This window comes from Mobula birostris, chromosome 22, assembly GCF_030028105.1.
Source record: "Mobula birostris isolate sMobBir1 chromosome 22, sMobBir1.hap1, whole genome shotgun sequence".
NCBI lineage: Eukaryota > Metazoa > Chordata > Chondrichthyes > Myliobatiformes > Myliobatidae > Mobula > Mobula birostris.
Genome location: NC_092391.1, coordinates 16,686,030 through 16,709,490, shown reverse-complemented (window position 1 = coordinate 16,709,490; position 23,461 = coordinate 16,686,030). Strand labels below are relative to the sequence as shown.

The window sequence follows — 23,461 nt, the reverse complement described above, 5'->3', positions numbered from 1 at the left end:
CTTACAAAGAGCATCTTCGGAATCCATGTACCTAAGGTCAGGACTGAACCCAAAACTCCAGGGCTCAAGGCATACTTACTGCCGTGTGACTCATAGCCATTATAACACAGCAACTAGCCCTTCGGCCCAACACATCCCTGCTGATCAAAGCCGAAGTGTTTGCCTGCATATGGTCCATATCCTTCTAAACCTTTCTTATGCATGATGCTGTCCAAATCTTTTTAAAATGTAATTATACCAGCCTTCAACACTTGCTCTAGTTTGTTGTATCTACCACCCTTGCTTGAGCCTTATAAACCTTTCCCTCGCAGCTTCAACCTATGTCCTCTAGTTTTAGACTCCCCTACCCTGGGGAAAAGCACCTTACCTGTGCCACTCATGATTTTATAAACCTCTCTAAGGTCACCCCTCAAACTCCAGTGCTACGAGGAAAACATCCAAATTCAAGGAAAACATCCAAATTTGAAAGCCCAGATAGAGTGGGCATGGAGAGGACATTTCCTGTGGTGGTGGTGGGGGGTCTATGATCAGAGAGCACAGCCTCAGAATACAAGGACGTCCCTCTAGAACAGAGATGGGGAGAAACTTCTTCAGCCAAGAGGGTGGTGAATCTGTGGAATTCGTTGCCACAGATGGCTGTGGAAGCTAAATCATCGGGTATTTTTAAAGCAGATATTGTTAGGTTCTAGATTAGTCAGAGCATCTAAAGTAACGGGGAAAAGGCAGGAGAATATATTTGAGAAGGGAAATAAATCAGTTATGATGAAATATTAGAGCAGACCCTGGGCCAAATGGCCTAATTCTACTCCTAGCAACACATACACAGAATGCTGAAGGAACTCAGCAGGCCAGGCAGCATCTATGGAAAAGAGTACAGCCGACGTTTTGGGCCAAGACGTTGACTGTACTCCCTTCCGTAGATGCTGCTGGCCTGCTGAGTTCCTCCAGCATTTAGTGTGTGTTGCTTGGATTTACAGAATCTGCAGATTTTCTCTTGTTTATAATTCTGCTCCTATGTTTTATAGTGTTATCTGTCCTTATGACTGTAGAATTCTTTTAAGTTTGCCTTCAGATTAAAGGTTAATCTTTTGTTGTTAAAACATTAAGCCATTATGTGACATTAACCGGTTTTGCAATTGTGTTTAAATTTCGAATATCAAATAAATGTTAAACCTACAGAGTTAACAATAAATTTTCAATACTCTGTGAATGTAAAGCTTTATTTTGAAAGTGCTTCTTAAATGCTAGCTCAGTCCAACAATTGCTGCAGCTAAAATTTTTCTTCCCTTTTCCTTTGATCCTCCTCCCATTTTACAGATTGAAACTCTGCCACCCGAACTCTTCCAGTGTCGCAAACTCCGGACTCTAAATCTGGGGAATAACTGCTTGCTATCACTACAGTCACGGGTTGGAGAGTTGACCAGTTTGACGCAACTGGAACTTCGCGGGAACCGACTAGAATGCCTCCCTGTGGAGCTTGGAGAGTGCAGGCTACTCAAAAGAAGTGCCCTTGTGGTGGAGGACGATCTCTTCAACACACTCCCATCAGACGTCAAAGAGCAGCTGTGCCGAGCAGACAAGGAACAAGCCTGAATTTTATTTCTACCGCAGAGGGAAAACTCTTACCTTGCCAAGTTTTCAGCTGAATTTGCAGCCTGCAGCAGCCGGAATGATGAGCAGGTTCACTGCTCTGGTTTTGCCTAATGGAAATGAGTCCAATTACCTGTTCAGCAGACCTGGTGCTGTCCAGAGGGATCAGAGCAATAGATGGAATAGAAAGCTGCCAGTAATTAAGAGAGAACACTTAAATAGCTGGATTAACTATCTTAATTAATACTTCTGCTTTAATGAATCACAAGAAAGCTAATACGTTTATAGCCATGACATATTAAGGGACTGATATTGCCAATGTCTTTGTTATTTATTAACTATTACTGTGTTAGGGGCCAGTGCTGTTATACACCTGAGCAGGCAGTACAACCTCTGCATGAAATAGTTGGTGATTTTTTCCCTTGGTCATTTTATTAAAAAAATGTTTTCTTCACATCAAGCTGATTGAACTGAGCTCCAGGTTTTCATTAACTTTCTGCCATTATCTTTCAGTCTGATTGAAAACACGACACTAATTTCCTGTCAAAACATTTAGAGGAGAAGGGGAATGTTTCACATGCACACGTTTTTCAGAGCTAGGCATTATTATGAGAAGATTGAGGATTGAGTTTTGGGTACCATTTGTATAGTTTTTTTTATTAAGATGGTTTTAAAAAAAACTGGAGAGTTAAAGTTTCAGTTTATTATAGTTTTCAAGTCAAATCTTTCATTCAAAATAAAAGATCCTAATCTGATGAAAAACTATTTCCCATGACAGATACAATGTTAAAGATAATTTGACTTGTAGGATTGAAGATAACGTGAGAAATGTTTCTCTACTTGGTTTGGAGGGAGAAGTTACCATAACTCAATTGACATTTAACTCAGAGAGTTAAATGCAGTATATGGTATCATATGCTTCCAGGTTGGTGTTGGGTTAAATGAATTAGTGTTTTTGGCAAGAAGCGTAGAAAATCAGTTAAAGGGTTTAGAAATCTTCCTCTTGTTTGAAGTCCAGTTGAAAATTTACGGGCCTTGGTTAAGCAACCTATTATTGGTGAAGATTGGTATTTGCTTATGATGCCCAGAACTTTCTAACCAGCACTTCAGATCGTTGGACACTTACATCACAAAAGACCAGTTTACCCATTGTATTTTTACCAGCAAAAAGGCTGCAATCCTATCTTCCAGCACTATGTCACAGCTCATTGAACAAATGTGCAAGTGCTTTTTGAATGTGATGAGGTTTTCAGCCTCAATCACACTTCCACACAGAAAGTTCCAGTTCCTCCTATAATAGCTTGGTGAAAAGAAAATCCTGTGTCTTTCCTACTTTGAAGTTATTGCTTCCCATTTTAACCCCTATGCCATGGGAAATAGGTCCTACCTAATTACTGAAGTCTCACAGATTTTCATATACCTCAGCTGCTTCCATTATATAATCATTCATCACAGCTCAAATTTTACAGTTCTGGCAACATCCTCAAACTTTCTCTGCACTTTCTCCAGCAAGTCTTTCCTCCAACGTGGTGACCAGAACTATATGTACTACACAAGATGTGGTTTAAATAGTGTTATATGTAGTTCTGCTAAACCAGGGGTTCCTGTGGTCTCAGCTAATAAGAGAAAACATCCAGTAAACCTTTTTAAAACATATTATTGACCTGTCCTCCTATCTTTTGATCAGTGACTTTGTTTCTCCACAGTCCCAATACCTTCCCATTGTGTGCAAATGCATTAGCTCACATTCCCCTAGATAAAAATTGCTAATTTTCTGCACAACTGACAGACCAACTATATCTTTCTGCACTCTAAGGCTATCCATATTCGACAACATGGCCTATTTTTGTATCATCCGTAGATGCTGTCTTTTCCCCTGCAGTTAAATTTGAACTATTAATATATATTACAGAAGGCAAGGGGCCAAGTGAAATTTCATTGGTAACAGCCTTCACTCACAAAAATACACATCAATCATTGCTCTTGCATTCTGGTAATTTTGGATTCAATTCACTGCTTTCTGTTTGTTGCTCCTTTAAGGTTTTGTTTTTGATCAGCCTGCCATATGGGAGCTTATAAAAACTTTGCCAAATTCCACATGGAGAGAATGGGGAAAATCACTTAAAATATTGTGGATTAAATATTTTAATGTTTTTAAATATATCCTTCACTACTGTATACTATACCTTCAATATTTGTACTTCAGTGAATTATCCTTTTCGACTTGGTCTGTTGGTAATGAACTTGCATGCTGCACTGTTGTCAGTGAGTGTTGCTCCTAATGCCTAATTTATTCCCAGTTTCATTGCTTAACCCAAGGCTAAAACTGTAACTTCTTTACCACTCATCTCCTAAGACATCCCCTGTGTTTTAAGTGTGTGGAACTTACTGCTCTGTGTATCTTGTGCTTCAGCATCTGACTGGTGCTTAATGTTTTATTTTCCTCTTTTCTCTTGCTATTCATATGACACCAACATCCCACAATAAATGGAAAAATAAAGGTGAGAAAGATTGGTTAGGCAGTAATGAAACAGCAGCAACTGGTAGTGAGATGAGGGTGGAAGCAAGCTGTGACAACAAAGGTATGTGGGGAACAAAGAATATGTATTAAAGCAGTTGGCCCCTGAGAGAAAGATAGTTTAACAGTTTGGGTAGAGTCCCATAGATCTCATTCTCACTTTTGATTGCTTTCAGTATTTTCTGATGATTCTATTACAGACAGTTGCTTTTATTTGCCAGTCTATCATGCTTAAAATGCTGGTTGGCACTTCAACCATTGATTGCGCACAGAATTTCAAATGTCATGTGGTGAGTGAGTGTAGCAGAGTTCATGGGTGTTGGGGCAGATATGGAAAGAGTCCATGCAGTCTTGTTAATATTGATACCCAAGTCCAGTCCAGACGAATGAAATAAAAAGGGCTACAATATATTCGCACTTTGGCTATTTTTGTGTGGTGTTACACTCATGGTACACCAAACCACTTTTAGTTGGGTACCATTTGGCAGTATCACAAAGAGAAATATGGGCTGGGAAACTGTAATGGTGATGGTGTTCTACTGTGCATGATTGGAGTTGGACCAAATGTTACGTTATGCAATAAGACATGCCTGATACGGGAGATCTCGAAAGTGATATTAGAGACATGAAATGTCCTGGCCCCCATCACTAATTTAACACAGGGGAAAAGAGGCATTGTTCAAAGCCATTTTTGTCCCTGTCTTACATTCACCCAAGAAAATGGATGTGGTAAGCTTCTAATCTGTTAATATTCAAAGAACTGTTCGTGTTGGAATGATCATTTACTCAACAAAGTCAAAGTAGTTATTGCAGTAAGCTTTTAATGGAACTGGCCTCACGCACAAGTTGGATGCTGTGTAAAATTTCATTTTTTAAAATTGTATTTGATGTTAAGTCTTCACTTCTGTACCCTCAGGGGTGAATATGCCTCAATCTAGTAGCAACACTTTTCTCAGGTTCATTATTTTTACTGTTTGAATTATTAAATGTCTAAGTGACTATAATTCCATTGGTTTGCTTACACATTTAATCAAAGCAGTAGAAAGTATTATCCAATGCTGTGAAATAAGCTTTATTCACAGTCTTTGTTGAAAACTACATTTCATTTTGTTTCTCTTTAAAATGTAACCAGAAATGTTAATTTGTCTTAACAGCTGTATTTTAAAGCTGCAGCATCTCAGTGGGATATCATGAGATATCTCAATAATAAATCTATCTTTTTAAATTTACTTCCTGTCAGAATAGCAAAATCTGGCATTTTTATCTAAATAAATTGTTAGGAATAAATTGCAAACTTATTCATATTCTAAATTGTTGTAATTAGTGTGTTTTTATTTGCACCACAGATCTTTTTTTCAAATACTATAGTGAATACTTACACATGCCTTAATGGTGCTCTTCTTCCTTCACCTTCTCTCTCAGATTCTAAGAGCCTTAGGTTTCTCTAATGACAATTTTGTTAGCAATCAAATATTCAAAAGTCAGAATTGTCTAATCACTTCTGTTGGTACGAAAACAAAATGATGTTGTACAAATTTACATGGAAAAAATCATATTGGGACAGTGCTCCATAAGGAAAATTGTGCACAAAAACTGAACTTAAAGGGATAGTGAAAGGAAAAAAAAAAATCTTACACTAACCAGAATGGTTCCCAAGCCAAATCACAATAAAAAAAAATTGTCCTTGAGATTTTTAAAATGTTTTTATCTTTGGTCACAAAATTACAATTATTAATTACAAAGAAATTTCTGCTTTATCACGTCTTTTGTGCAGCTTTATTGTCCATTTATCTGTTGCTACTGAAGTACAGTGAACAAGTCACTATCTTATAACATATGCAGGATCAGAACATGTAAGTCCTCCATGTCAACTATATGAAAACCTAGGTCTCAAAGCATTTAATGTTGTAAATTACTACATAAAATAATTGTCAGTTAGTGTGATCTTCACTGAAAATCATATAACACCATGACGGTCGCTTTATATGTAAACTCATCTTTTATCTTGGTGTTTGATATGTATTACTGCATGTTGCTGCTGCTCTGTTAACAACTGAGATGATTAAAGTGTTTATCCTCCTCTCTCTATTCCATCCGTCGATATCCAAAAAAGATGGGGGAGAATAATTTATTGACTATATTTAATATTTTATTATTACAGATATTAGAATACTCTATATAAAACCTTGCATTTATTTAGCACCATTTAAGGCTAAAACACTAGTATTAATTTCTAATTCAAACGAGGTAAATTCCAAGGCTGATTTTTGCAGAGCAAGAATGTACAAACAGTAAAAGAGTGAATGCCTGAGCCATGGGGTCCAACTTTGGAAGCACAGACAATAAGCCTTCCATTCAGCACCTCATATTACTTTTCTTTCTGTTAATTTCAAGTTATACAAAGTAAAATTAAATATATTAAGTTGCATGTAAATTGGCTTTCTCTAAATGTTTCTGTAATCTAATCTGCAGTGCATATAAACTCTTCATTTACCTCAAGTATTTAATGAGTATGCTGCATATTGTTTCCAAATGTACCAAATCTGTTTTCAAGGGAGAACTGTTGGCCAAATGAAGGATAACTCCCTTAAAGATACAGTACCATGAACCTTTAATTGTCCTGATGAAGGGTCTCAGCCTGAAATGTTGACTGTTTAACTCTTACCATAGATGCTGCCTGACCTGCTGAGTTCCTCCAGCATTTTGTATGTGTTAACCTTTCAATGTCATCCATTTTTTTATCCATATGATTAAATCCAGCATTGGAACTGGAAGATTATGTATTAGATGTCAGAATGCTGCCAACTAAATCAAGCCATTACTTTGTTCTCTGTTACTGTTTGATCCTTTTAGCATTTTTTTTAGTGTCTGCTCCAGTCTGACTTGCAATTGACTGCTGGAGCAAGATATTTTTGATTGATGGGTGTAATCAAGATCCAAAAGAGAACTGGTACTAGGTTGAATTGTATAAGCATTCTAGTACTTAAGTGTAAGGAGCACTGTGGAGAAAGTCATTTTTTTTTTAATAGTAATGATGGTGGAGGGGAATGGGAATTAAAAATTAAAATAGAAATCTCAAAAATAAAAAAGGTACCATTGTGGGGATCCATGTTACAGGATACCATGACTCCAATCAGACTCTGCTCTTTAGATATTCTTTAGTGAGTGATAGAGTTGATCAGCCGAGTGAGAAGGAAATTGATAAACACTTGAAAATGGTACATAGGTGATATGAAGGTGTAGTGTCTCTCTTGCTTCAGTTATTATAGTTATTTAGCTATTGTATTAAAATACTATAATTTCTCAGTTCTAACATGGCAACTTTTATTTATTGAGATATAGCACGGAATTGGCCCTTCTGGCTCTTCAAGCCTTTCCACCCAGCAATCCCCTGATTTAATCCTAGCCTAATTACAAGACACTTACAATGACCAATTAACCTACCACTGGTAGTCTTTGGGAGGAAACCAGAGCATCCAGAGAAAACCCACGCGGTCACAGGGAGAACATACAAACTCCTTATAGCAACGGAAATTGAACCCGGGTCACTTGTACAGTTAAGCATTCTGCTAACCACTACACTACCATGCCACCCTATTCTGAAAAATGCATGTTACTAATGTAATTTTCTAAAATTCATCTTGATTTTTATTCCTAACTGTGCCAGCAGAAACACTAATTAAAATTAAAATGGTGGACTTTTTAAATTCAATTAATTATTTTTATTCCTGAATGTGCAGAGATAGTAGAGATTAACCAATTGGGATACATTAGAATACAATCCCATAGAGGGTGGTAGAGAGACAGACAACCAAAAGCTCCAGGTTCCAGCACATATTAAGTGTAGGTGAGATTTGATTTGGCACATTACCATTGCCCTGTAGGTTGGTAACTCCCAGGCACTTGCAGTTCAAGGTCCTCAGTGAAGTGTAGCTGGTTTCCAGATTAGAACAGAGTTCATGTTTCTTCAACCAATGACTGTTACTAAATCATGTTAGGGGCATGCAGCCAGATCTTTTTGATAGTATAACAATGTAGCTATTCTCTGGTACAATGCAGTTTTTTGATGGACTCTAGATCAAGGTCTCTTTGTGGGCTTCTGCTATTGCTTGCAGGGTGGGGTAGTGCTTCTGTTGGTGCAAGTGGGGGCGAGGGAAAGGGTCAATGCTGCTGCTTGTGCGTGTAAGGGGAGAAGAGGGGGCTTCGGGGTTCTATGTTACTATGATTCATTCTATGGGGGTTCTTGTTTCATGGATGCCTCTGCAAAGAGTATGAATTTCAAGTTGAATACTGTATGCATTCTCTGATATCAAAATGAACAATTTGAATATCTATGTACCCATTCGTGTTTTTTTTTAATCCAAAAGGAAATGTAGGCAATCTGAAATAAATTGTTAAAAATGCCAATGATGCTCAATAGGTTGGGCAGCATAAGTGGAATTGATTTTTCAGTTCAATAGACTTTAATTAGTATTGGAAAAAATCAGATATGAGACAAGTTTAAAGTTGCAGAAAAAGGTGGGAGGGAGGTGAACAGAACAAAGAAGCTCTCCAATTTTTCATTGAACGAAGTCATAAGGGATTTCTCTCCACCACTGTACTCGTTCTCCTGGTTGAATCTGTCCTCACATTAAATAATTTATTCATCTCAATTCACTTTTACCAGATCAAAGTTAGAGCTATAGTCACTTGCATGGACCCATGCTATGCCTATCTTTGTGGGATCTATGAAACAGATTTTGTTTTGATCCCACTCTCCCAAATCATTATCCATCAATGTAGTGGATAGTGAGATGGGAGAGTGGGATCTTCCAAATGACTGGTCTGCTTCCTACACTTCATGCAGAGCTAGAAAACTTAATAACTTTTTCTGGGAATTTCCATCCTGTTGTCATCTTCGTAATGTCCAACTCTGACTCTTTCCTTTCTGGGCTTCTGTGCTCATCTCAGTGGATACACTAGCCACCATCTATTAAAGCCCAAACTCCCATAGCTACTTAGCATATAGTAGGCCAAGTGGAGCAGTGGTTAGTGCCACACTTTACAGCATCAGTCAATAGCAATCGGGGTTCAATTCCCACTGCTCTCTGTAAGGAGTTTATGCATTCTTCCCATGACCAGAGGGGTTTCTGTCAGCTGTTCTGGTTTCCTCCCACATTCCAAAGACATATAAGTTAGGGTTAGTAAGTTGTGGAGATGCTATATTGGTGCCAAAGCATGTCAACACTTGCAGGCTGCCCCTAGCAAATGAGTTCATTGTCACCTTCCTATTAGCTTGAACCAGCCTGGCCATTCCTTTCTGACCTCCCTCATTCACATGGTGTTTCACCCACAGAAATAGCTGCTCACTTTTTTTTTGTTTTTCACACCATTCTCTGTAAACTCTAGAGACGGTTGTGCATGATAATCCCAGGAGATCAGCAGTTCCTGAGATACTAAAACCAACTCATCTGGCATCAACAACCATTTCGCAGTCAAAGTCACTTAGATCACATCTTCCCCCTTGTGATGTTGGTCTGAGCCTCTTGACCATTTATGCATTGAGTTGCTGCCACATGATAGGCTGATTAGATATTTGCATTAACAAGCAGATTTAACTAATAAAGTGGCCACCAAATGCATATTATTTTCCATATCTTGGTAGACATGCTGTTTAACTCCATCATTTTATTTCAAAGTTCTCCCAAAGCTTTCAGACCATAATTGGTAATACGTGCTCGGTCCTGTTTCTTAGATTTAATGTGAACCAGGCAATGTTTCATATTAAGGTCCCTATCAAGAATTGTTGTAATGTTTCAAATTTTCTGTTGATTACACAGTGTGGTCCTAACATTACAGATTTGTTTGTTCGTTATGTACTGTGTTGTATGACGTAGGCGATCGTGGTCTTTCGATGACCGTGATTGTTCTTGGCAAATTTTTCTACAGAAGTAGTTTGCCACTGCCTTCTTCTGGACAGTGTCTTTACAAGATATGCCACCCCAACCATTTATCAATACTTTTCAAACATTGTCTGCCTGGCATCAGTGGTTGCATAACCAGGACTTGTAATATGCACCTGCTGCTCATATGACCGTCCACCACTGACTCCCATGGCTTCACGTGACCTTGATCGGAGGGATAAGCAGGTGCTATACCTTGCCTGAAGGCTGGCGGAGGGAATGGGCACCTAACACCTCCTTGAGTAGAGACACCCAAATTACAGATTAATCTAGCTGTAAATTCTAAAGGCAAAACAATGCCATTGTCATCTAAAAAATACTTCTGTGAAAATATTGAAATCATTGACAAAGCTCTTTATGTGATGGTGCACACTAAGAATACCGGTCTTCCAAATTTATCCAAAGTCTTAAGAAGTGTATTTTGATGCATTATTTGTGAATGTAATTGCCTTCCCCAACTAAATACTCCACCACTGACCCCATTTCAGTGAATAACCATTCCAGTCAATTTTACTATGCTTTGTATAATTGTCTCTTGGATCCAGTCATAACCTCTGAAATCAAGCACAGCTTTGATGTGTAAACCCTTCCCAAACATTTTTATAATTATGCTGACTTTTTGTAATCCAACACATTTACTTCAAATTTTAAATATTATCTACAAATGCCTTCACAGCCTCACTACATTGTTGTCTGACACCTTTCTTATTCCCAGTTCACACATTCCACTTTTAAGATGACTGTTTCCTCTAACATATAATGGTCTATAAGTCCATTATATTACATTTAATGGTCTATAAATTACTACAAGTCCCTTATAGTAATCTGCAAAATAACTTTTCATAGTCTAGTTTTAGAGAGCGTTTCTGGAAATTTAACGCACCACGCTGCATTTACCATTCTCTTCAAATGATCAAAAAAAAACCAATGGTTCAAAAGTTTGTAAAAATGGATATGGGAAAGTTGGATTAAATTGTAAAAATTGAAAACATACTGTTGCGCTGTCAAGAGTTTAATAAATCACAGGACATAAACAATACTTTTGATTATGTAAAATTAGGTATAGTCATTAATATCCTGTTTACAGGGGAACCAAGTTAATTAGGATGTCGCCAGGTTCAGCCCTTCACTGGATAAAATACACAGTACACACTATTGTGTAGGAATATTGTCGTCTCATTTTCCAACCTCATAGAGAGGATTGTCAAAGAAGGAATAAAAGTTCAAGATTTCCAGCATTAACTTGATCTCATATAGGCTGATTACTGGAATTCGTGCTGATACTCATTCGACCAGCAACGAACACTCTTGTGCATATTTAGGTGAATTTCCTGCCTTTAAGAGTATTCTGATACCCAACCAGATTAAAGATTATTCATTTTATTTGGTAGTCTTAAATGTATTAAACTATCAGAATGTATATCATTTGAAATTTTAACTGTGTGCACATTTTAATAATAAATAAATACATTAAAAAGTTTACTTTGACTTCTGCAATTTATTTTAGTGTTATTTTATTAAATCTCGTAAGCACAGTTTCAAATCCTGCAAAATTAATGCATTCGTGAATGATAGCAAAAAGTACTGTAATTATGCTGCAGGTCATGCAGATTTTCATGTGGAGAGGAACAGAGTTGATATTTCACTTTCAGCTATACAGTTCTTTTCAGTATAAGGGAACCAATTTATCTGAAAATTGAAGTTGAGATACATGGGACAAAGGGAACTTTTTGGTACACTAGTCTACATTAGTTAGGGCATTGAGTATAAAAGTGGAAGGTTAAGGTGTAGTTGAATAAAATGGCTGATGAGGCCGTGCTTGGACTATTATGTTCAGTTTTAGTCACCCTGCCGTAGGAAACATGATAGATTTACTAGCAACTTTTTAGGGACAGAGCTATAAGGAGAGGTTGGAAAGGCTTGGACTTTATTCCATGGAGCAAAGAAGACAGAGGTGAGCTTATTCATGATGGTAATATATTGGATGAATGCACTCAGTCTTTTTCCCCCAGGTTTGGGAAATCAAGAACCACAAGGCATAGTTTTAAGGTGCATGGAACAAACTATGTTGTGTATATAGAATGAACTGCCAGAGAAGGTAGTTGAGGTATGTACAATAAGAACTTCTAAAATCAATTTGCATAGGTATGTGAATAAGAGTAAGTGGGAAGTGAGAGTTGATATTAGACCACTGGAGAATGATGCCAGTGAGCTAGTAGTCAGATGAACTTAATGGGTACCTTGCATCTGTCTTCACTATGGAAGACACCAGCAGTGTGCCAGAGGTCTGTGAGTGTGAGGGAGCAGTTGTTAGTGCAATTACTATTACAAAGGAAAAAGTGTGAGGCAAACTCAAAGGTCTTAAGGTGGATAAGTCACCTGGGCCAGATGGACTACATCCCAGAGTCCTGAGAGAGGTTGCTGAAGAGATAACGGATGCAATGGTAATGATCTTTCAAGAATCACTTGATTCTGGCATGGTCCCGGAGGACTGGAAGATTGCAAATGTCACTCCACTCCTGAAGAAGGGAGGAAGACAAAAGATAGGAAATTATAGGCCAGTTAGCCTAACCTCATTGGTTGGGAAAGTGTTGGAGTCTTATTAAGGATAAGTTTTCGGGATACTTGGAGACTAATGATAAAATAAGTCAAAATCAGCATGGTTTCTGTAAAGGGAAATCTTGCCTGACAAATCTATTAGAGTTCTTCGAGGAAGTGACAAGCAGGGTGGACAAAGAGACAGTGGGTGTCATTTACTTGAATTTTCAGAAGGCATTTGATAAGGTGCCACACATGGCTGCTTAACAAGATAAAATTCTATGGCATTACAGGAAAGACACTGGCATGGATAACAGAATGGCTGGCAGGCAGGAGGCAGCGAGTGGGAATAAAACAGGCTTTTTCTGGTTGGCTGCCAGTTACTAGTGGTGTTCCTCAGGGGTCAGTATTGGGACCGCTGCTTTTCACATTGTTTGTCAGTGATTTAGATAATGGAATTGATATCTTTGTGGCAAAATCTGCAGATGATACAAAGATAGGTGGAGGGGTAGGTAGTGCTGAGGAAGCAATGCAATTGCAGCAGGACTTAGATGTATTGGAAGAATGGGCAAAAACGTGGCAGATGGAATACAGTGTTGAGAAATGTATGACAACGCATTTTGGTTAAAGGAACAATAGTGTGGACTTATCTGAATGGGGAGAAGATTCAAACATCAGAGGTACAGACGGACATAGGAGTCCTCATGCAAGATTCCCAGACTCCCAGAACGTTAACTTACAGGTTGAGTCTGTGGTAAAGAAGGCAAATGCAACGTTGGCATTTATTTCAAGGGGAACAGAATATAAAAACATGGGAGATAATGCTGAGCTTTTATAAGACACTAGTCACACTGCACTTGGAGTATTGTCAACAGTTTTGGGTCCCACATCTCAGAAAGGATGTGTTGTCATTGGAGAGAGTTGAGAGGAGGTTCATGAGGGAAGGCTGGGGCGGGGTTCTGAGTTGGATGATCAGCCATGATCATAATAAATGGCGGTGCAGGCTCGAAGGGCCGAATGGCCTACTCCTGCACCTATTTTCTATGTTTCTATGTTTCTATGAGGATGATTCTAGGAATGAATGGGGTTAACATATGAAGAGTGTTTGGCGGTTTTGGGCCTGTACCCACCGGAATTTAGAAGAATGTGGGTGGATCTCACTGAAACCTACCAAATGTTGAAAGGGCTAGATAAGGTGACGTAGAGAGGATGTTTCCTATGGTGGGGGTATCCAGAACTAGAGGGCACAGCCTCAAAATTGGGGAATGACCCTATAGAACAGAGGTGAGGAATTTTGTTTTTTAGAGTAGTAAATCTGTGGAATGCTCTGCCACACACTGCAGTGGAGGCCAAGTCTGTGCATTTATTTAAGGCAGAAGCTGATCGTTTCCTGATCGATCAGGGCATCAAAGGATATGGTGAGAAGACGGGTGTATGGGGTTGAGTGGAATCTGGGATCAGCCATGAAAAGAATGACAAAGAAGTCTTGATGGGCTGAAAAGCCTAATTCTGCTCCTCTGTCTTGCGGTCTTATAGGAAAGGGTTAGACAGTTATGGGATAAACATTGGCAAAGGGAATTAGCTTGGACAGACATTTTGGTCAGTGTAGGCTACCTAGCCAAAGTGTCTGTTTCTGTGCTGCATTACCATGAACCCATTCAGGTCAAGGACCCTTCATTGGAATGTATTTGCAACATTTTAAAAATTTCAGGATAGATGTTTACTCTTCCTTGGACTTTACTTCCAAGTTTGTAGGTATCATTTTATTATACAGTCATGCAGGTTTTGATAAATAGAACATTACCCTATAGTCATGTGCAAATTTCTGTCTACTTTGCAACAATTTTACAATCAATTAAAATCACAAATTTCCTATCTCCCACAACAAGAGTCCTTGCCAATCTCAGTAACTTTGTCAGTTAGTGCTGAAGTAAATATTGGTTACTAGCCCAATGGAATCTGATTTGAAGTTACCCAGAACAGGTAACAGTAAATTAAACTTTCCTTGAACAGAGGAGCAAGGAGGGACATAGGTTCTGGAGGTAACGTAGATTTACCAGTGAGCCTATTTCGTTATATCCTATCAATCACATCACAAGTTTGGTTTGGAGTATCAAAAGGCACAGTGTAAATTAATCAACCAATAGTCTTTTTTGGCTGAATTCCTTTGAAGGGTATTAGTGGTACAGATCTAAGAAATCTATTATCTTCAAAGCCAAAAAGATATTTAGGCAGGTGATGGGGCAAATTTGTAGCCATTGGGATGAGTTGCAGTGCAATCAGAGTGAAAAGTACCAAATACTGGTCTTAAGGTGTTATACTTAAATGCATGCAGCATAAGGAAAAAGGTGGATGATCTTGTCGTACAGCTATCGATTGGCAGGTATGATATTGTGGCCGTCACTGAGACGTGCCTAAAGGATGCATGTCTCTGGGAGCTGAACGTCCAAGGATACACGGTGTATCGGAAGGATAGGAAGGTAGGCAGAGGGGGAGGCGTGGCTTTATTGGTAAGAAATGATATTAAATCATTAGAAAGAGGTGATATAGGATCGGGGTCAGTGTGGACATGGTGGAGGATTACAAATACCTGGGGATACGTATTGACAATAAACTGGACTGGTCAAAGAACACTGAGGCTGTCTACAAGAAGGGTCAGAGCCATCTCCATTTCCTGAGGAGACTGAGGTCCTTTAACAACTGCCAGATGATGCTGAGGATGTTCTACGAGTCTGTGGTGGCCAGTGCTATCATGTTTGCTGTTGTGTGCTGGGGCAGCAGGCTGAGGGTGGCAGACACCAACAGAATCAACAAACTTATTTGAAAGGCCAGTGATGTTGTGGGGATGGAACTGGACTCTCTCACGGCGGTGTCTGAAAAGAGGATGCAGTCTAAGTTGCATGCCATCTTGGTCAATGTCTCCCATCCACTACATAATGTACTGGGTGGGCACAGGAGTACATTCAGCCAGAGACTCGTTCCTCCAAGATGCAGCACAGAGCATCATTGGAAGTCATTCCTGCCTGTGGCCATCAAACTTTACAACTCCGCCCTTGGAGGGTCAGACACCCTGTGCCGATAGGCTGGTCCTGGACTTATCTCATAATTTACTGGCGTAATTTACATATTACTATTTAACTATTTATGGTTCTATTACTATTTATTATTTATGGTGCAACTGTAATGAAAACCAATTTCCCCCTGGGATCAATAAAGTATGACTATGACTATGGAAGGTGCAGAATCTGTATGGGTTGGGCTAAGAAATCACAGGGGTAAAAGGACCCTGATGGCAGTTATTTATAGGCCTCCAAACAGCTGCAGTGATGTGGACTACAAATTACAACTGGAAATAGAAAAGGCTTGTCAGAAGGGCAGTGTTATGATAATTATGGAGGATTTTAACATGTGAGTGGATTGGGAAAATCAGGTCGGCACTGGATCTCAAGAGAGAATTTGTAGAATGTCTGCGAGATAGCTTTTTAGAACAGCTTGTTGTTGAGCCCACTAGGGGATCAGCTGTACTGGATTGGGTATTGTGTAATGAACCGGAGGTGATTAGAGAGATTGAGGTGAAGGAACCCTTAGGAGGCAGTGATCATAACATGATTGAGTTCACTGTGAAATTTGAAAAAAAGAAGCCGAAATCTGATCTGTCGGTATTTCAGTGGAGTAAAAGAAATTACAGTGGAATGAGAGAGGAACTGGCCAAAGTTGACTGGAAAGAGACACTGGTGGGAAAGACGGCAGAGCAGCAGCTGGAGTTTATGCGAGAAGTGAGGAAGGTGTAAGACAGGTATATTCCAAAAAAGAAGAAATTTTCGAATGGAAAAAGGATGCAACCGTGGTTGACAAGAGAAGTCAAAGCCAAAGTTAAAGCAAAGGAGAGGGCATACAAGGAAGCAAAAATTAGTGGGAAGACAGAGGACTGAGAAGTTTTTAAAACCTTACAAGAAGAAACTAAGAAGATCATTAAGAGGGAAAAGATTAACTATGAAAGGAAGCCAGCAAATAATATCAAAGAGGATACTAAAAGCTTTTTCAAGTATACAAAGACTAAAAGACAGGTGAGAGTAGATATAGGATGATAGAAAATGATGCTGGAGAAATTGTAATGGGAAATAAGGAGATGGCGGAGGAACTGAACGAGTATTTTGCATCAGTCTGCACTGAGGAAGGCATCAGCAGTGTACCGGATACTCAAGGGTGGCAGGGAAGAGAAGTGTGAGCAGTCACAATTACGACAGAGAAAGTACTCAGGAAGCTGAATAGTCTAAAGGTAGATAAATCTCCCAGACCAGGTGGAATGCACCCGCGTGTTCTGAAGGAAGTAGCTGTGGAGATTGCGGAGGCATTAGCGATGATCTTTCAAAAGTCGATAGATTCTGGCGTGATTCTGGAGGACTGGAAGATTGCAAATGTCACTCCGCTATTTAAGAAGCAGGCAAGGAAACAAAAAGGAAACTATAGACCTGTTAGCTTGACATCGGTGGTTGGGAAGTTGTTGGAGTCGATTGTTAAGGATGAGGTTACAGAGTACCTGGAGGCATATGACAAGATAGGCAGAACTCAGCATGGATTCCTTAAAGGAAAATCCTGCCTGGCAAACCTATCACAATTGTTTGAGGAAATTACCAGTAGGCTAGGCAAAGGAGATGTAGTGGATGTTGTATATTTGGATTTTCAGAAGACCTTTGACAAGGTGCCACACATGAGGCTCCTTAACAAGATAAGAGCCCATGGAATTTTGGGAAAGTTACAAACGTGGATAGAGTGTTGGCTGATTGGCAGGAAACAGAGAGTGGGAATAAAGGGATCCTATTCTGGTTGGCTGCCAGTTACCAGTGGTGTTCCACAGGGGTCCATATTGGGGCCGCTTCTTTTTACATTGTACATCAACGATTTGGATTATGGAATAGATGGCTTTGTGGCTAAGTTTGCTGACGATACGAAGATAGATGGAGGGGCCAGCAGTGCTGAGGAAACGGAGAGTCTGCAGAGAGACTTGGATAGATTGGAAGAATGGGCAAAGAAGTGGCAAATGAAATACAATGTTGGAAAGTGTATGGTTTGCACTTTGGCAGAAAAAATAAACAGGCAGACTATTATTTAAATGGGGAAAGAATTCAAAGTTCTGAGATGCAATGGGACTTGGGAGTCCTCGTACGGATACCCTTAAGGTTAACCTCCAGGTTGAGTCGGTAGTGAAGAAGGCGAATGCAATGTTGGCATTCATTTCTAGAGGAATAGAGTATAGGAACAGGGATGTGATGTTGAGGCTCTATAAGGCATTGGTGAGACCTCACTTGGAGTACTGTGGGCAGTTTTGGTCTCCTTACTTAAGAAAGGATGTGCTGATGTTGGAGAGGGTACAGAGAAGATTCACTAGAATGATTCCGGGAATGAGAGGGTTAACATATGAGGAATGTTTGTCCGCTCTTGGACTGTATTCCTTGGAGTTTAGAAGAATGAGGGGAGATCTCATAGAAACTTTTCGAATGTTGAAAGGCATGGACAGATTGGATGTGGCAAAGTTGTTTCCCATGATGGGAGAGTCTAGTATGAGGGGGCATGACAAGGATTGAAGGGCGCCCATTCAGAACAGAAATGCGAAGAAATTTTTTTAGTCAGAGGGTGGTGAATCTATGGAGTTTGTTGCCACGGGCAGCAGTGGAGGCCAAGTCATTGGGTGCATTTAAGGCAGAGATTGATAGGTATCTGAGTAGCCAGGGTACCAAAGATTATGGTGAGAAGGCGGGGGAGTGGGAGTAAATGGGAGAATGGATCAGCTCATGATAAAATGGCGGAGCAGACTCGGTGGGCCGAATGGCCAACTTCTGCTCCTTTGTCTTATGGTCTTATGGATATGGAATTCTCAAAATGGATCTGTTAATTCAGAACAGGTAGTGTCAAAGGCATGAAAAGAAAACGTTGCAGAGGGCATGATGGTGGTGAAATGGTTAAGTTACTGGATAATACGGTTAGTGTAGAGGTTAGTGTGACTCTTTACCAGCTGCAAGATCGGGGTTCAATTTATGCTGCTGTCTGTAAGGTGTTTGTAAATTCTTGTCGAGACTGTGTGAATTTTCTCCGGGTGCTCCTGTTTCCTCCCACATTCCAAAGACATACAAGTTAGGATTAGTAAATTGGGGGTGTATTATGTTGCTGCTAGTGCAGGGCAGCACTCCTCAGACTGAGTTGTGTCGTTGACACAAACTATGTTTCCTTTGTATGTTTCGATGTAGACGTGACGAAAAAAGCTAGTAATTAAAACTGAGACCCTGAGTAGTTACTTTGGAGACCCAAGTTCAAATATAACATGAGACAATGGGAAGCTACCTATCTTGTAAGTACCTTCCCATTCCCACTCCAATATGCCTATGCATGGCCTCATCTACCGTCATGATGAAGCCACACTCAAGTTGGAGGAACAACACTATATACTCTGTCAGGGTAGCCTCCAAGCTGATGACATGAACATCAATTTCTCGAACCTCTGGTAATGCTCCCCCCCCCACCCTTCACCATTCCCTATCCCCTTTTCCCTCTCTCATCTTCTTGCCTGTCCATCACCTCCCTCCAGTGCTCCTCCCCTCTTTTCTTTCTTCCTTCCCTCCTCTCCTCTCCTATTAGATTTCCCCTTCTCCAGCCCTGTAACTCTTTCACCAATCAACTTCCCAGCTCTTTACCGCACCCCTCCCCCTCCCCTAGTTTCACCCATCTCCTTGTGTTTGTCCCTCCCTTTCCCCCTCCTTTTAACTCTACTCATCTTTTTTTCTCCAGTCCTGCTGACGGGTCTCGGCCTGAAACATCAGCTGTACTCTTTTCCATAGGGACTGCCTGGCCTGCTGAGTTCCTCCAGCACTCTGTGTGTGTCACCAGCCAGGACAGCCTGAAATGCAGATCTTCTTCTTCTTCGGCGATTGGCACCCATAAAAGAAGAAGAAGAAGAAGAAGATGATCTGCATTTTAGGCTCTCCTGGCTGGTGACACACTCATTCACCCATTGTCATTAATATAGTGATATAATCATGCCTTATCTAAGACAGATCATAATGACACTAGTTCATTCTCAAAATGCTAAAAAAAAATGGATATTCCATAAACATCACAAAAGACATTCTTATACATAGCAAGTCTTGGAACCTACTGTGAGTTCCCTCATAAATGGACAGAGCTATAGGTTCCAATCTGTTCTGTGACATACTGTAATGAATAACAGAAACAAGTACAATCCACTGTATCCTTCAAGGCACTTCTCTGAGGCGGGAAGCAGGAACAAGGGTACACCAAGCTGTACGTATATGAACATTAAGAAGCCTCTTACAATTGTTAAAGTGAAGTTTGGACATAAATCAGCTTTCAGCTTTTCTTTTTCTTGAGCAGAGACAATGAGAGCAGGTTTGGTGTTGAAAAGCTAGTAACAGGTTTGAGTGAATTGTCACTAAAGCTAAAGTTTGTGGACATTCACTGATGAGAATTTTCTTGCAGTTGAGGTATCTGAAGGCTGCAGGCACCCATAGGAACACAAGAGCTAGAACACATGAGTGGAAAGGCAAGAAGAAGGGATAAACTCCAGAAGGTAAATTATGTCTCAAAATACAAGAATTAATTCCTAAATTTGTGTTTGTAGTATCGTAGTTAGAAAGAGATACAGAGCAGAAATTGCTCCTTCAGCACACTGCGGATATATCGAGCACCCATTTTCACACTAATAAGACCGTAAGATATAGGAGCAGAACGCTATTTCAGCATCCAAAGATACAACACATTGTGGAATTTTAGAAGAGGATGAATATATCATGTTAAGTAGTCTCCGAATAGCGACCCTTTATAAAGCCTGTTTGATCTTTACAAATAATTTTACCCAAAATATTCTCCAACCGACTGGTCATTATCTTTGACAAAATCTTAGCGTCAACATTCAGTAACAAAATAGGTCTATATGAAGCACAGTCAGTAGGATCTTTATCTTTTTTAAGAATTAAAGAAATAGAGGCCTCATAAAAAGTAGAGGGTAAGTCACCTTTCACAAAAGAATCCTTAAACATTTCCAACATATACGGAGAGAGCAACTTTCCAAATTTTTTATAAATTTCTACGAGATAGCCATCAAGTCCTGGGGACTTACCAGATTGCATTGAAAAAATAGCTTTATGAATTTCGGCTTCAGTAATTTGAGCATCGAGAATCTTTTGATCCTCAGCCGAGATTTTAGGAAAAACAATTTTTCGTAAAAAAGCATTTATTTTAGAGGAATCTAATGGACATTGAGATTTATATAGCTCAGCATAAAAGTCTTGAAAAATCTTATTAATTTCCTCATATTCCTGAGCTAAGGTACCATCTTTCCTATGAATTTTCATGATCAGCCTTTTGACTGCTGCCATTTTTAATTGAGATGCAAGCAGTTTATTATTTTTATCTCCAGACATATAAAATTGGCTCTTTAACTTAAGCAAATAACCTTCAATGGGATGAGTTAATAACAGGTTATATTGTGATTGAAGTTCCACCCTTTGTTTAAATAAATCAGTATTGGGGGAAATTGCATAAATATTATCTAAATCTTTAATTTGTTTTGAAATTCTATCTAATTCTGCTTTAGTTTGTCTTTTAAGCTTAGCTGAATAAGAAATAATCTGACCATGTAAAAATGCTTTAAATGTATCCCATATAACTAATTTAGACATACCCCCTATATCATTAAAAAGAAAAAAATTCTTTTATCTGGGTTTTAATGAAAGTGACAAAGTCAGAGTTTTGCAATAATGTCTGAGACATGCGCCAAGGTGGGCGGGCAAGAGTGACATCATCAAATTCAAAAGACAAACTCAGAGGCGCATGATCAGATACAGCAATAGCGTCATATTCGCAAGTTTTAACACTAGGCAAGAAGCCGGGATCGATTATAATATAATCGATCCTCGAATATTTTTTATAAACGTGTGAGAAGAAAGAATATTCTCTATAGTCAGGATGAAGATACCTCCACAAATCAATCAACCCAAAATCAATCAAAAAGGAATTAATAAATGACGCAGATCGATTTGGAAGTTGCTGATTGGTTGAGCTCTTATCAATCATAGGATTTAAACAACAATTAAAATCCCCACCCATTATGAGCATATATTCATTTAAATCAGGCAGTAGAGCAAATACCTTTTTAAAAAAAGGATCATCTAAGTTAGGACCATACAAATTAACCAAAACAACTTTTCTGTTATAGATTGTTCCTTTAACAATTAAAAATCTACCATTAGAATCTGATTCAATATCCTCTTGAATAAATATATTAGGTTTAATGAAAATAGACACGCCTTTTGTTTTACTCTGAGAAGTGGAGTGGAATTGCAAACCATTCCACCATCTAAAAAATCTATTTTGATCTCCCGCCCTGATATGTGTCTCTTGAGCAAAAATTATATCAGGTTGGAATCGGTTAATAATTTTAAAAGTCTTCTTTCGTTTAATAGGATGATTCCAACCACGTACATTCCAACTTACTATATTAATCCGTTTGAACAGCATACTATAATTTCATTCTACTTTATACATGCACAAAGCACATACCAATGCAGGATGATCAAAGATGGCGGTGATGAAGAATACAACCAAATAAAAAACACGCATGCTCCGGAACCACCCAATGGGAAAAAACTAACTCTAAACCCACCCACCGACACCCGGAAACCCGAAAAGGGCAAGCGATCTACGATAGAATTCAAAGCTGCTGACTGCTCTGTCTGTGTTTTCTTTCCCTCCCCCCAGTTAGTAAAAAAGTAGAGTGACCTTGTGAGAAAGACAATAAAGTCTCAGCAAAAAAAGGAATTTACATTCCATCGACTGATAAACAAGAAAGAACCAAGATAATGTCATCTCTTAGAGAGAAAAACCAGTGCCATGTTTAAGTTTAATATTAATTCCCTAATAAAGCTTTAAATTCAATTATCAAATGTTATAATAAAACAGAAAAATATATAAAAAGCCCTATTAGTAGGAAAAACTACCAATTAGCTACGAAGTATTAAATTAAAGAAACAAGTCGCCTTATCTTCTTCCCTCAGTCATAAAATGTTCAGAGATCATTTGAGCAGAGATACTTAAACCATAAATCTTTCCAAAGGAAAACCAATAATATGCAATAAAGAACAACTCCCCGTGTTCTTTAATTAGTCTCTCAATGAAATATACAAGTGACCTTCATAAATCTTCTTTCCAAAATGCGAATAATATACAAATAGCCAAACAGACTTTCAGATGGATCATTCAACAGCGGCGGCGGTGACAGTGGCATTACCTGAACAAAATCCAGTGCAGCTTTTGGATCAAAAAAAGTATGAGGAGGAGAATTGGGGAGGGGGATTTTAAATCTTGTTGGATACCTCAAAGACGGGAAAAGATTCCTATCATATGCTTGTTTCATTACCAGGGCAAATTTTGATCTTTGTTTCATTATCTCTCTTGGATAATCTTCGTAGAAGCGGAGCTCAGATTCCATAAATCTAAAAACTCTCTGTTTTCTTGCCTGTCGTATTATTTGATCTTTAATTTTAAAGTGATGAAAGCAAACCAGAACAGATCTTGGTTTACTAGAGTCCTTCAATTTCGAGATAAACGCCCTGTGTGCTCTTTCTATAGCAGGCGGCTTTGATAGAATGGTAGGAAATAAAGTGTAGAAAAGCTTACCAAAGTAAGCCGTTAAATCTCCATCTTCAGCTCCTTCTTGCAGCCCAACAATTCTTATATTCCTTCGTCGAGACCTAGTTTCCAGGTCTATAATCTTATTTTGATATCTTTCCAAACGAGTTATAGTTTCAGACAACTTTTGCTTAGTTATCTTCAATCCTCTTCGTGTGAAATAACTTGAGTT

General features: G+C 39.0%; 2 protein-coding genes across 7 annotated transcripts in view; one reads left to right on the top strand and one right to left on the bottom strand.

The window, feature by feature from the left end:
• LOC140186187 (volume-regulated anion channel subunit LRRC8A) overlaps positions 1-6,607 on the top strand; it is a 57,743-nt gene extending 51,136 nt beyond the window's left edge. For all 5 annotated transcript variants that reach the window (XM_072240137.1, XM_072240134.1, XM_072240135.1 and 2 more), the window contains one exon: positions 1,318-6,607. In XM_072240137.1, the coding sequence (XP_072096238.1) occupies positions 1,318-1,593 (276 nt within the window). In that variant the 3' untranslated portion in view covers positions 1,594-6,607. The remainder of the gene's footprint in view (positions 1-1,317) is intronic.
• Positions 1-23,461, bottom strand: part of LOC140186189 (kynurenine--oxoglutarate transaminase 1-like) — a 158,571-nt gene that overhangs the window by 110,985 nt on the left and 24,125 nt on the right. The window contains exon 1 of one of the 2 annotated variants that reach the window (XM_072240139.1): positions 1,627-1,778. The exons of the other annotated variant lie outside the window; for it this stretch is intronic. The gene's annotated coding sequence lies outside the window, so the exon portion shown is untranslated. Of the gene's footprint in view, positions 1-1,626; positions 1,779-23,461 lie in introns of those variants that run through there. 2 annotated transcript variants of the gene reach the window in all.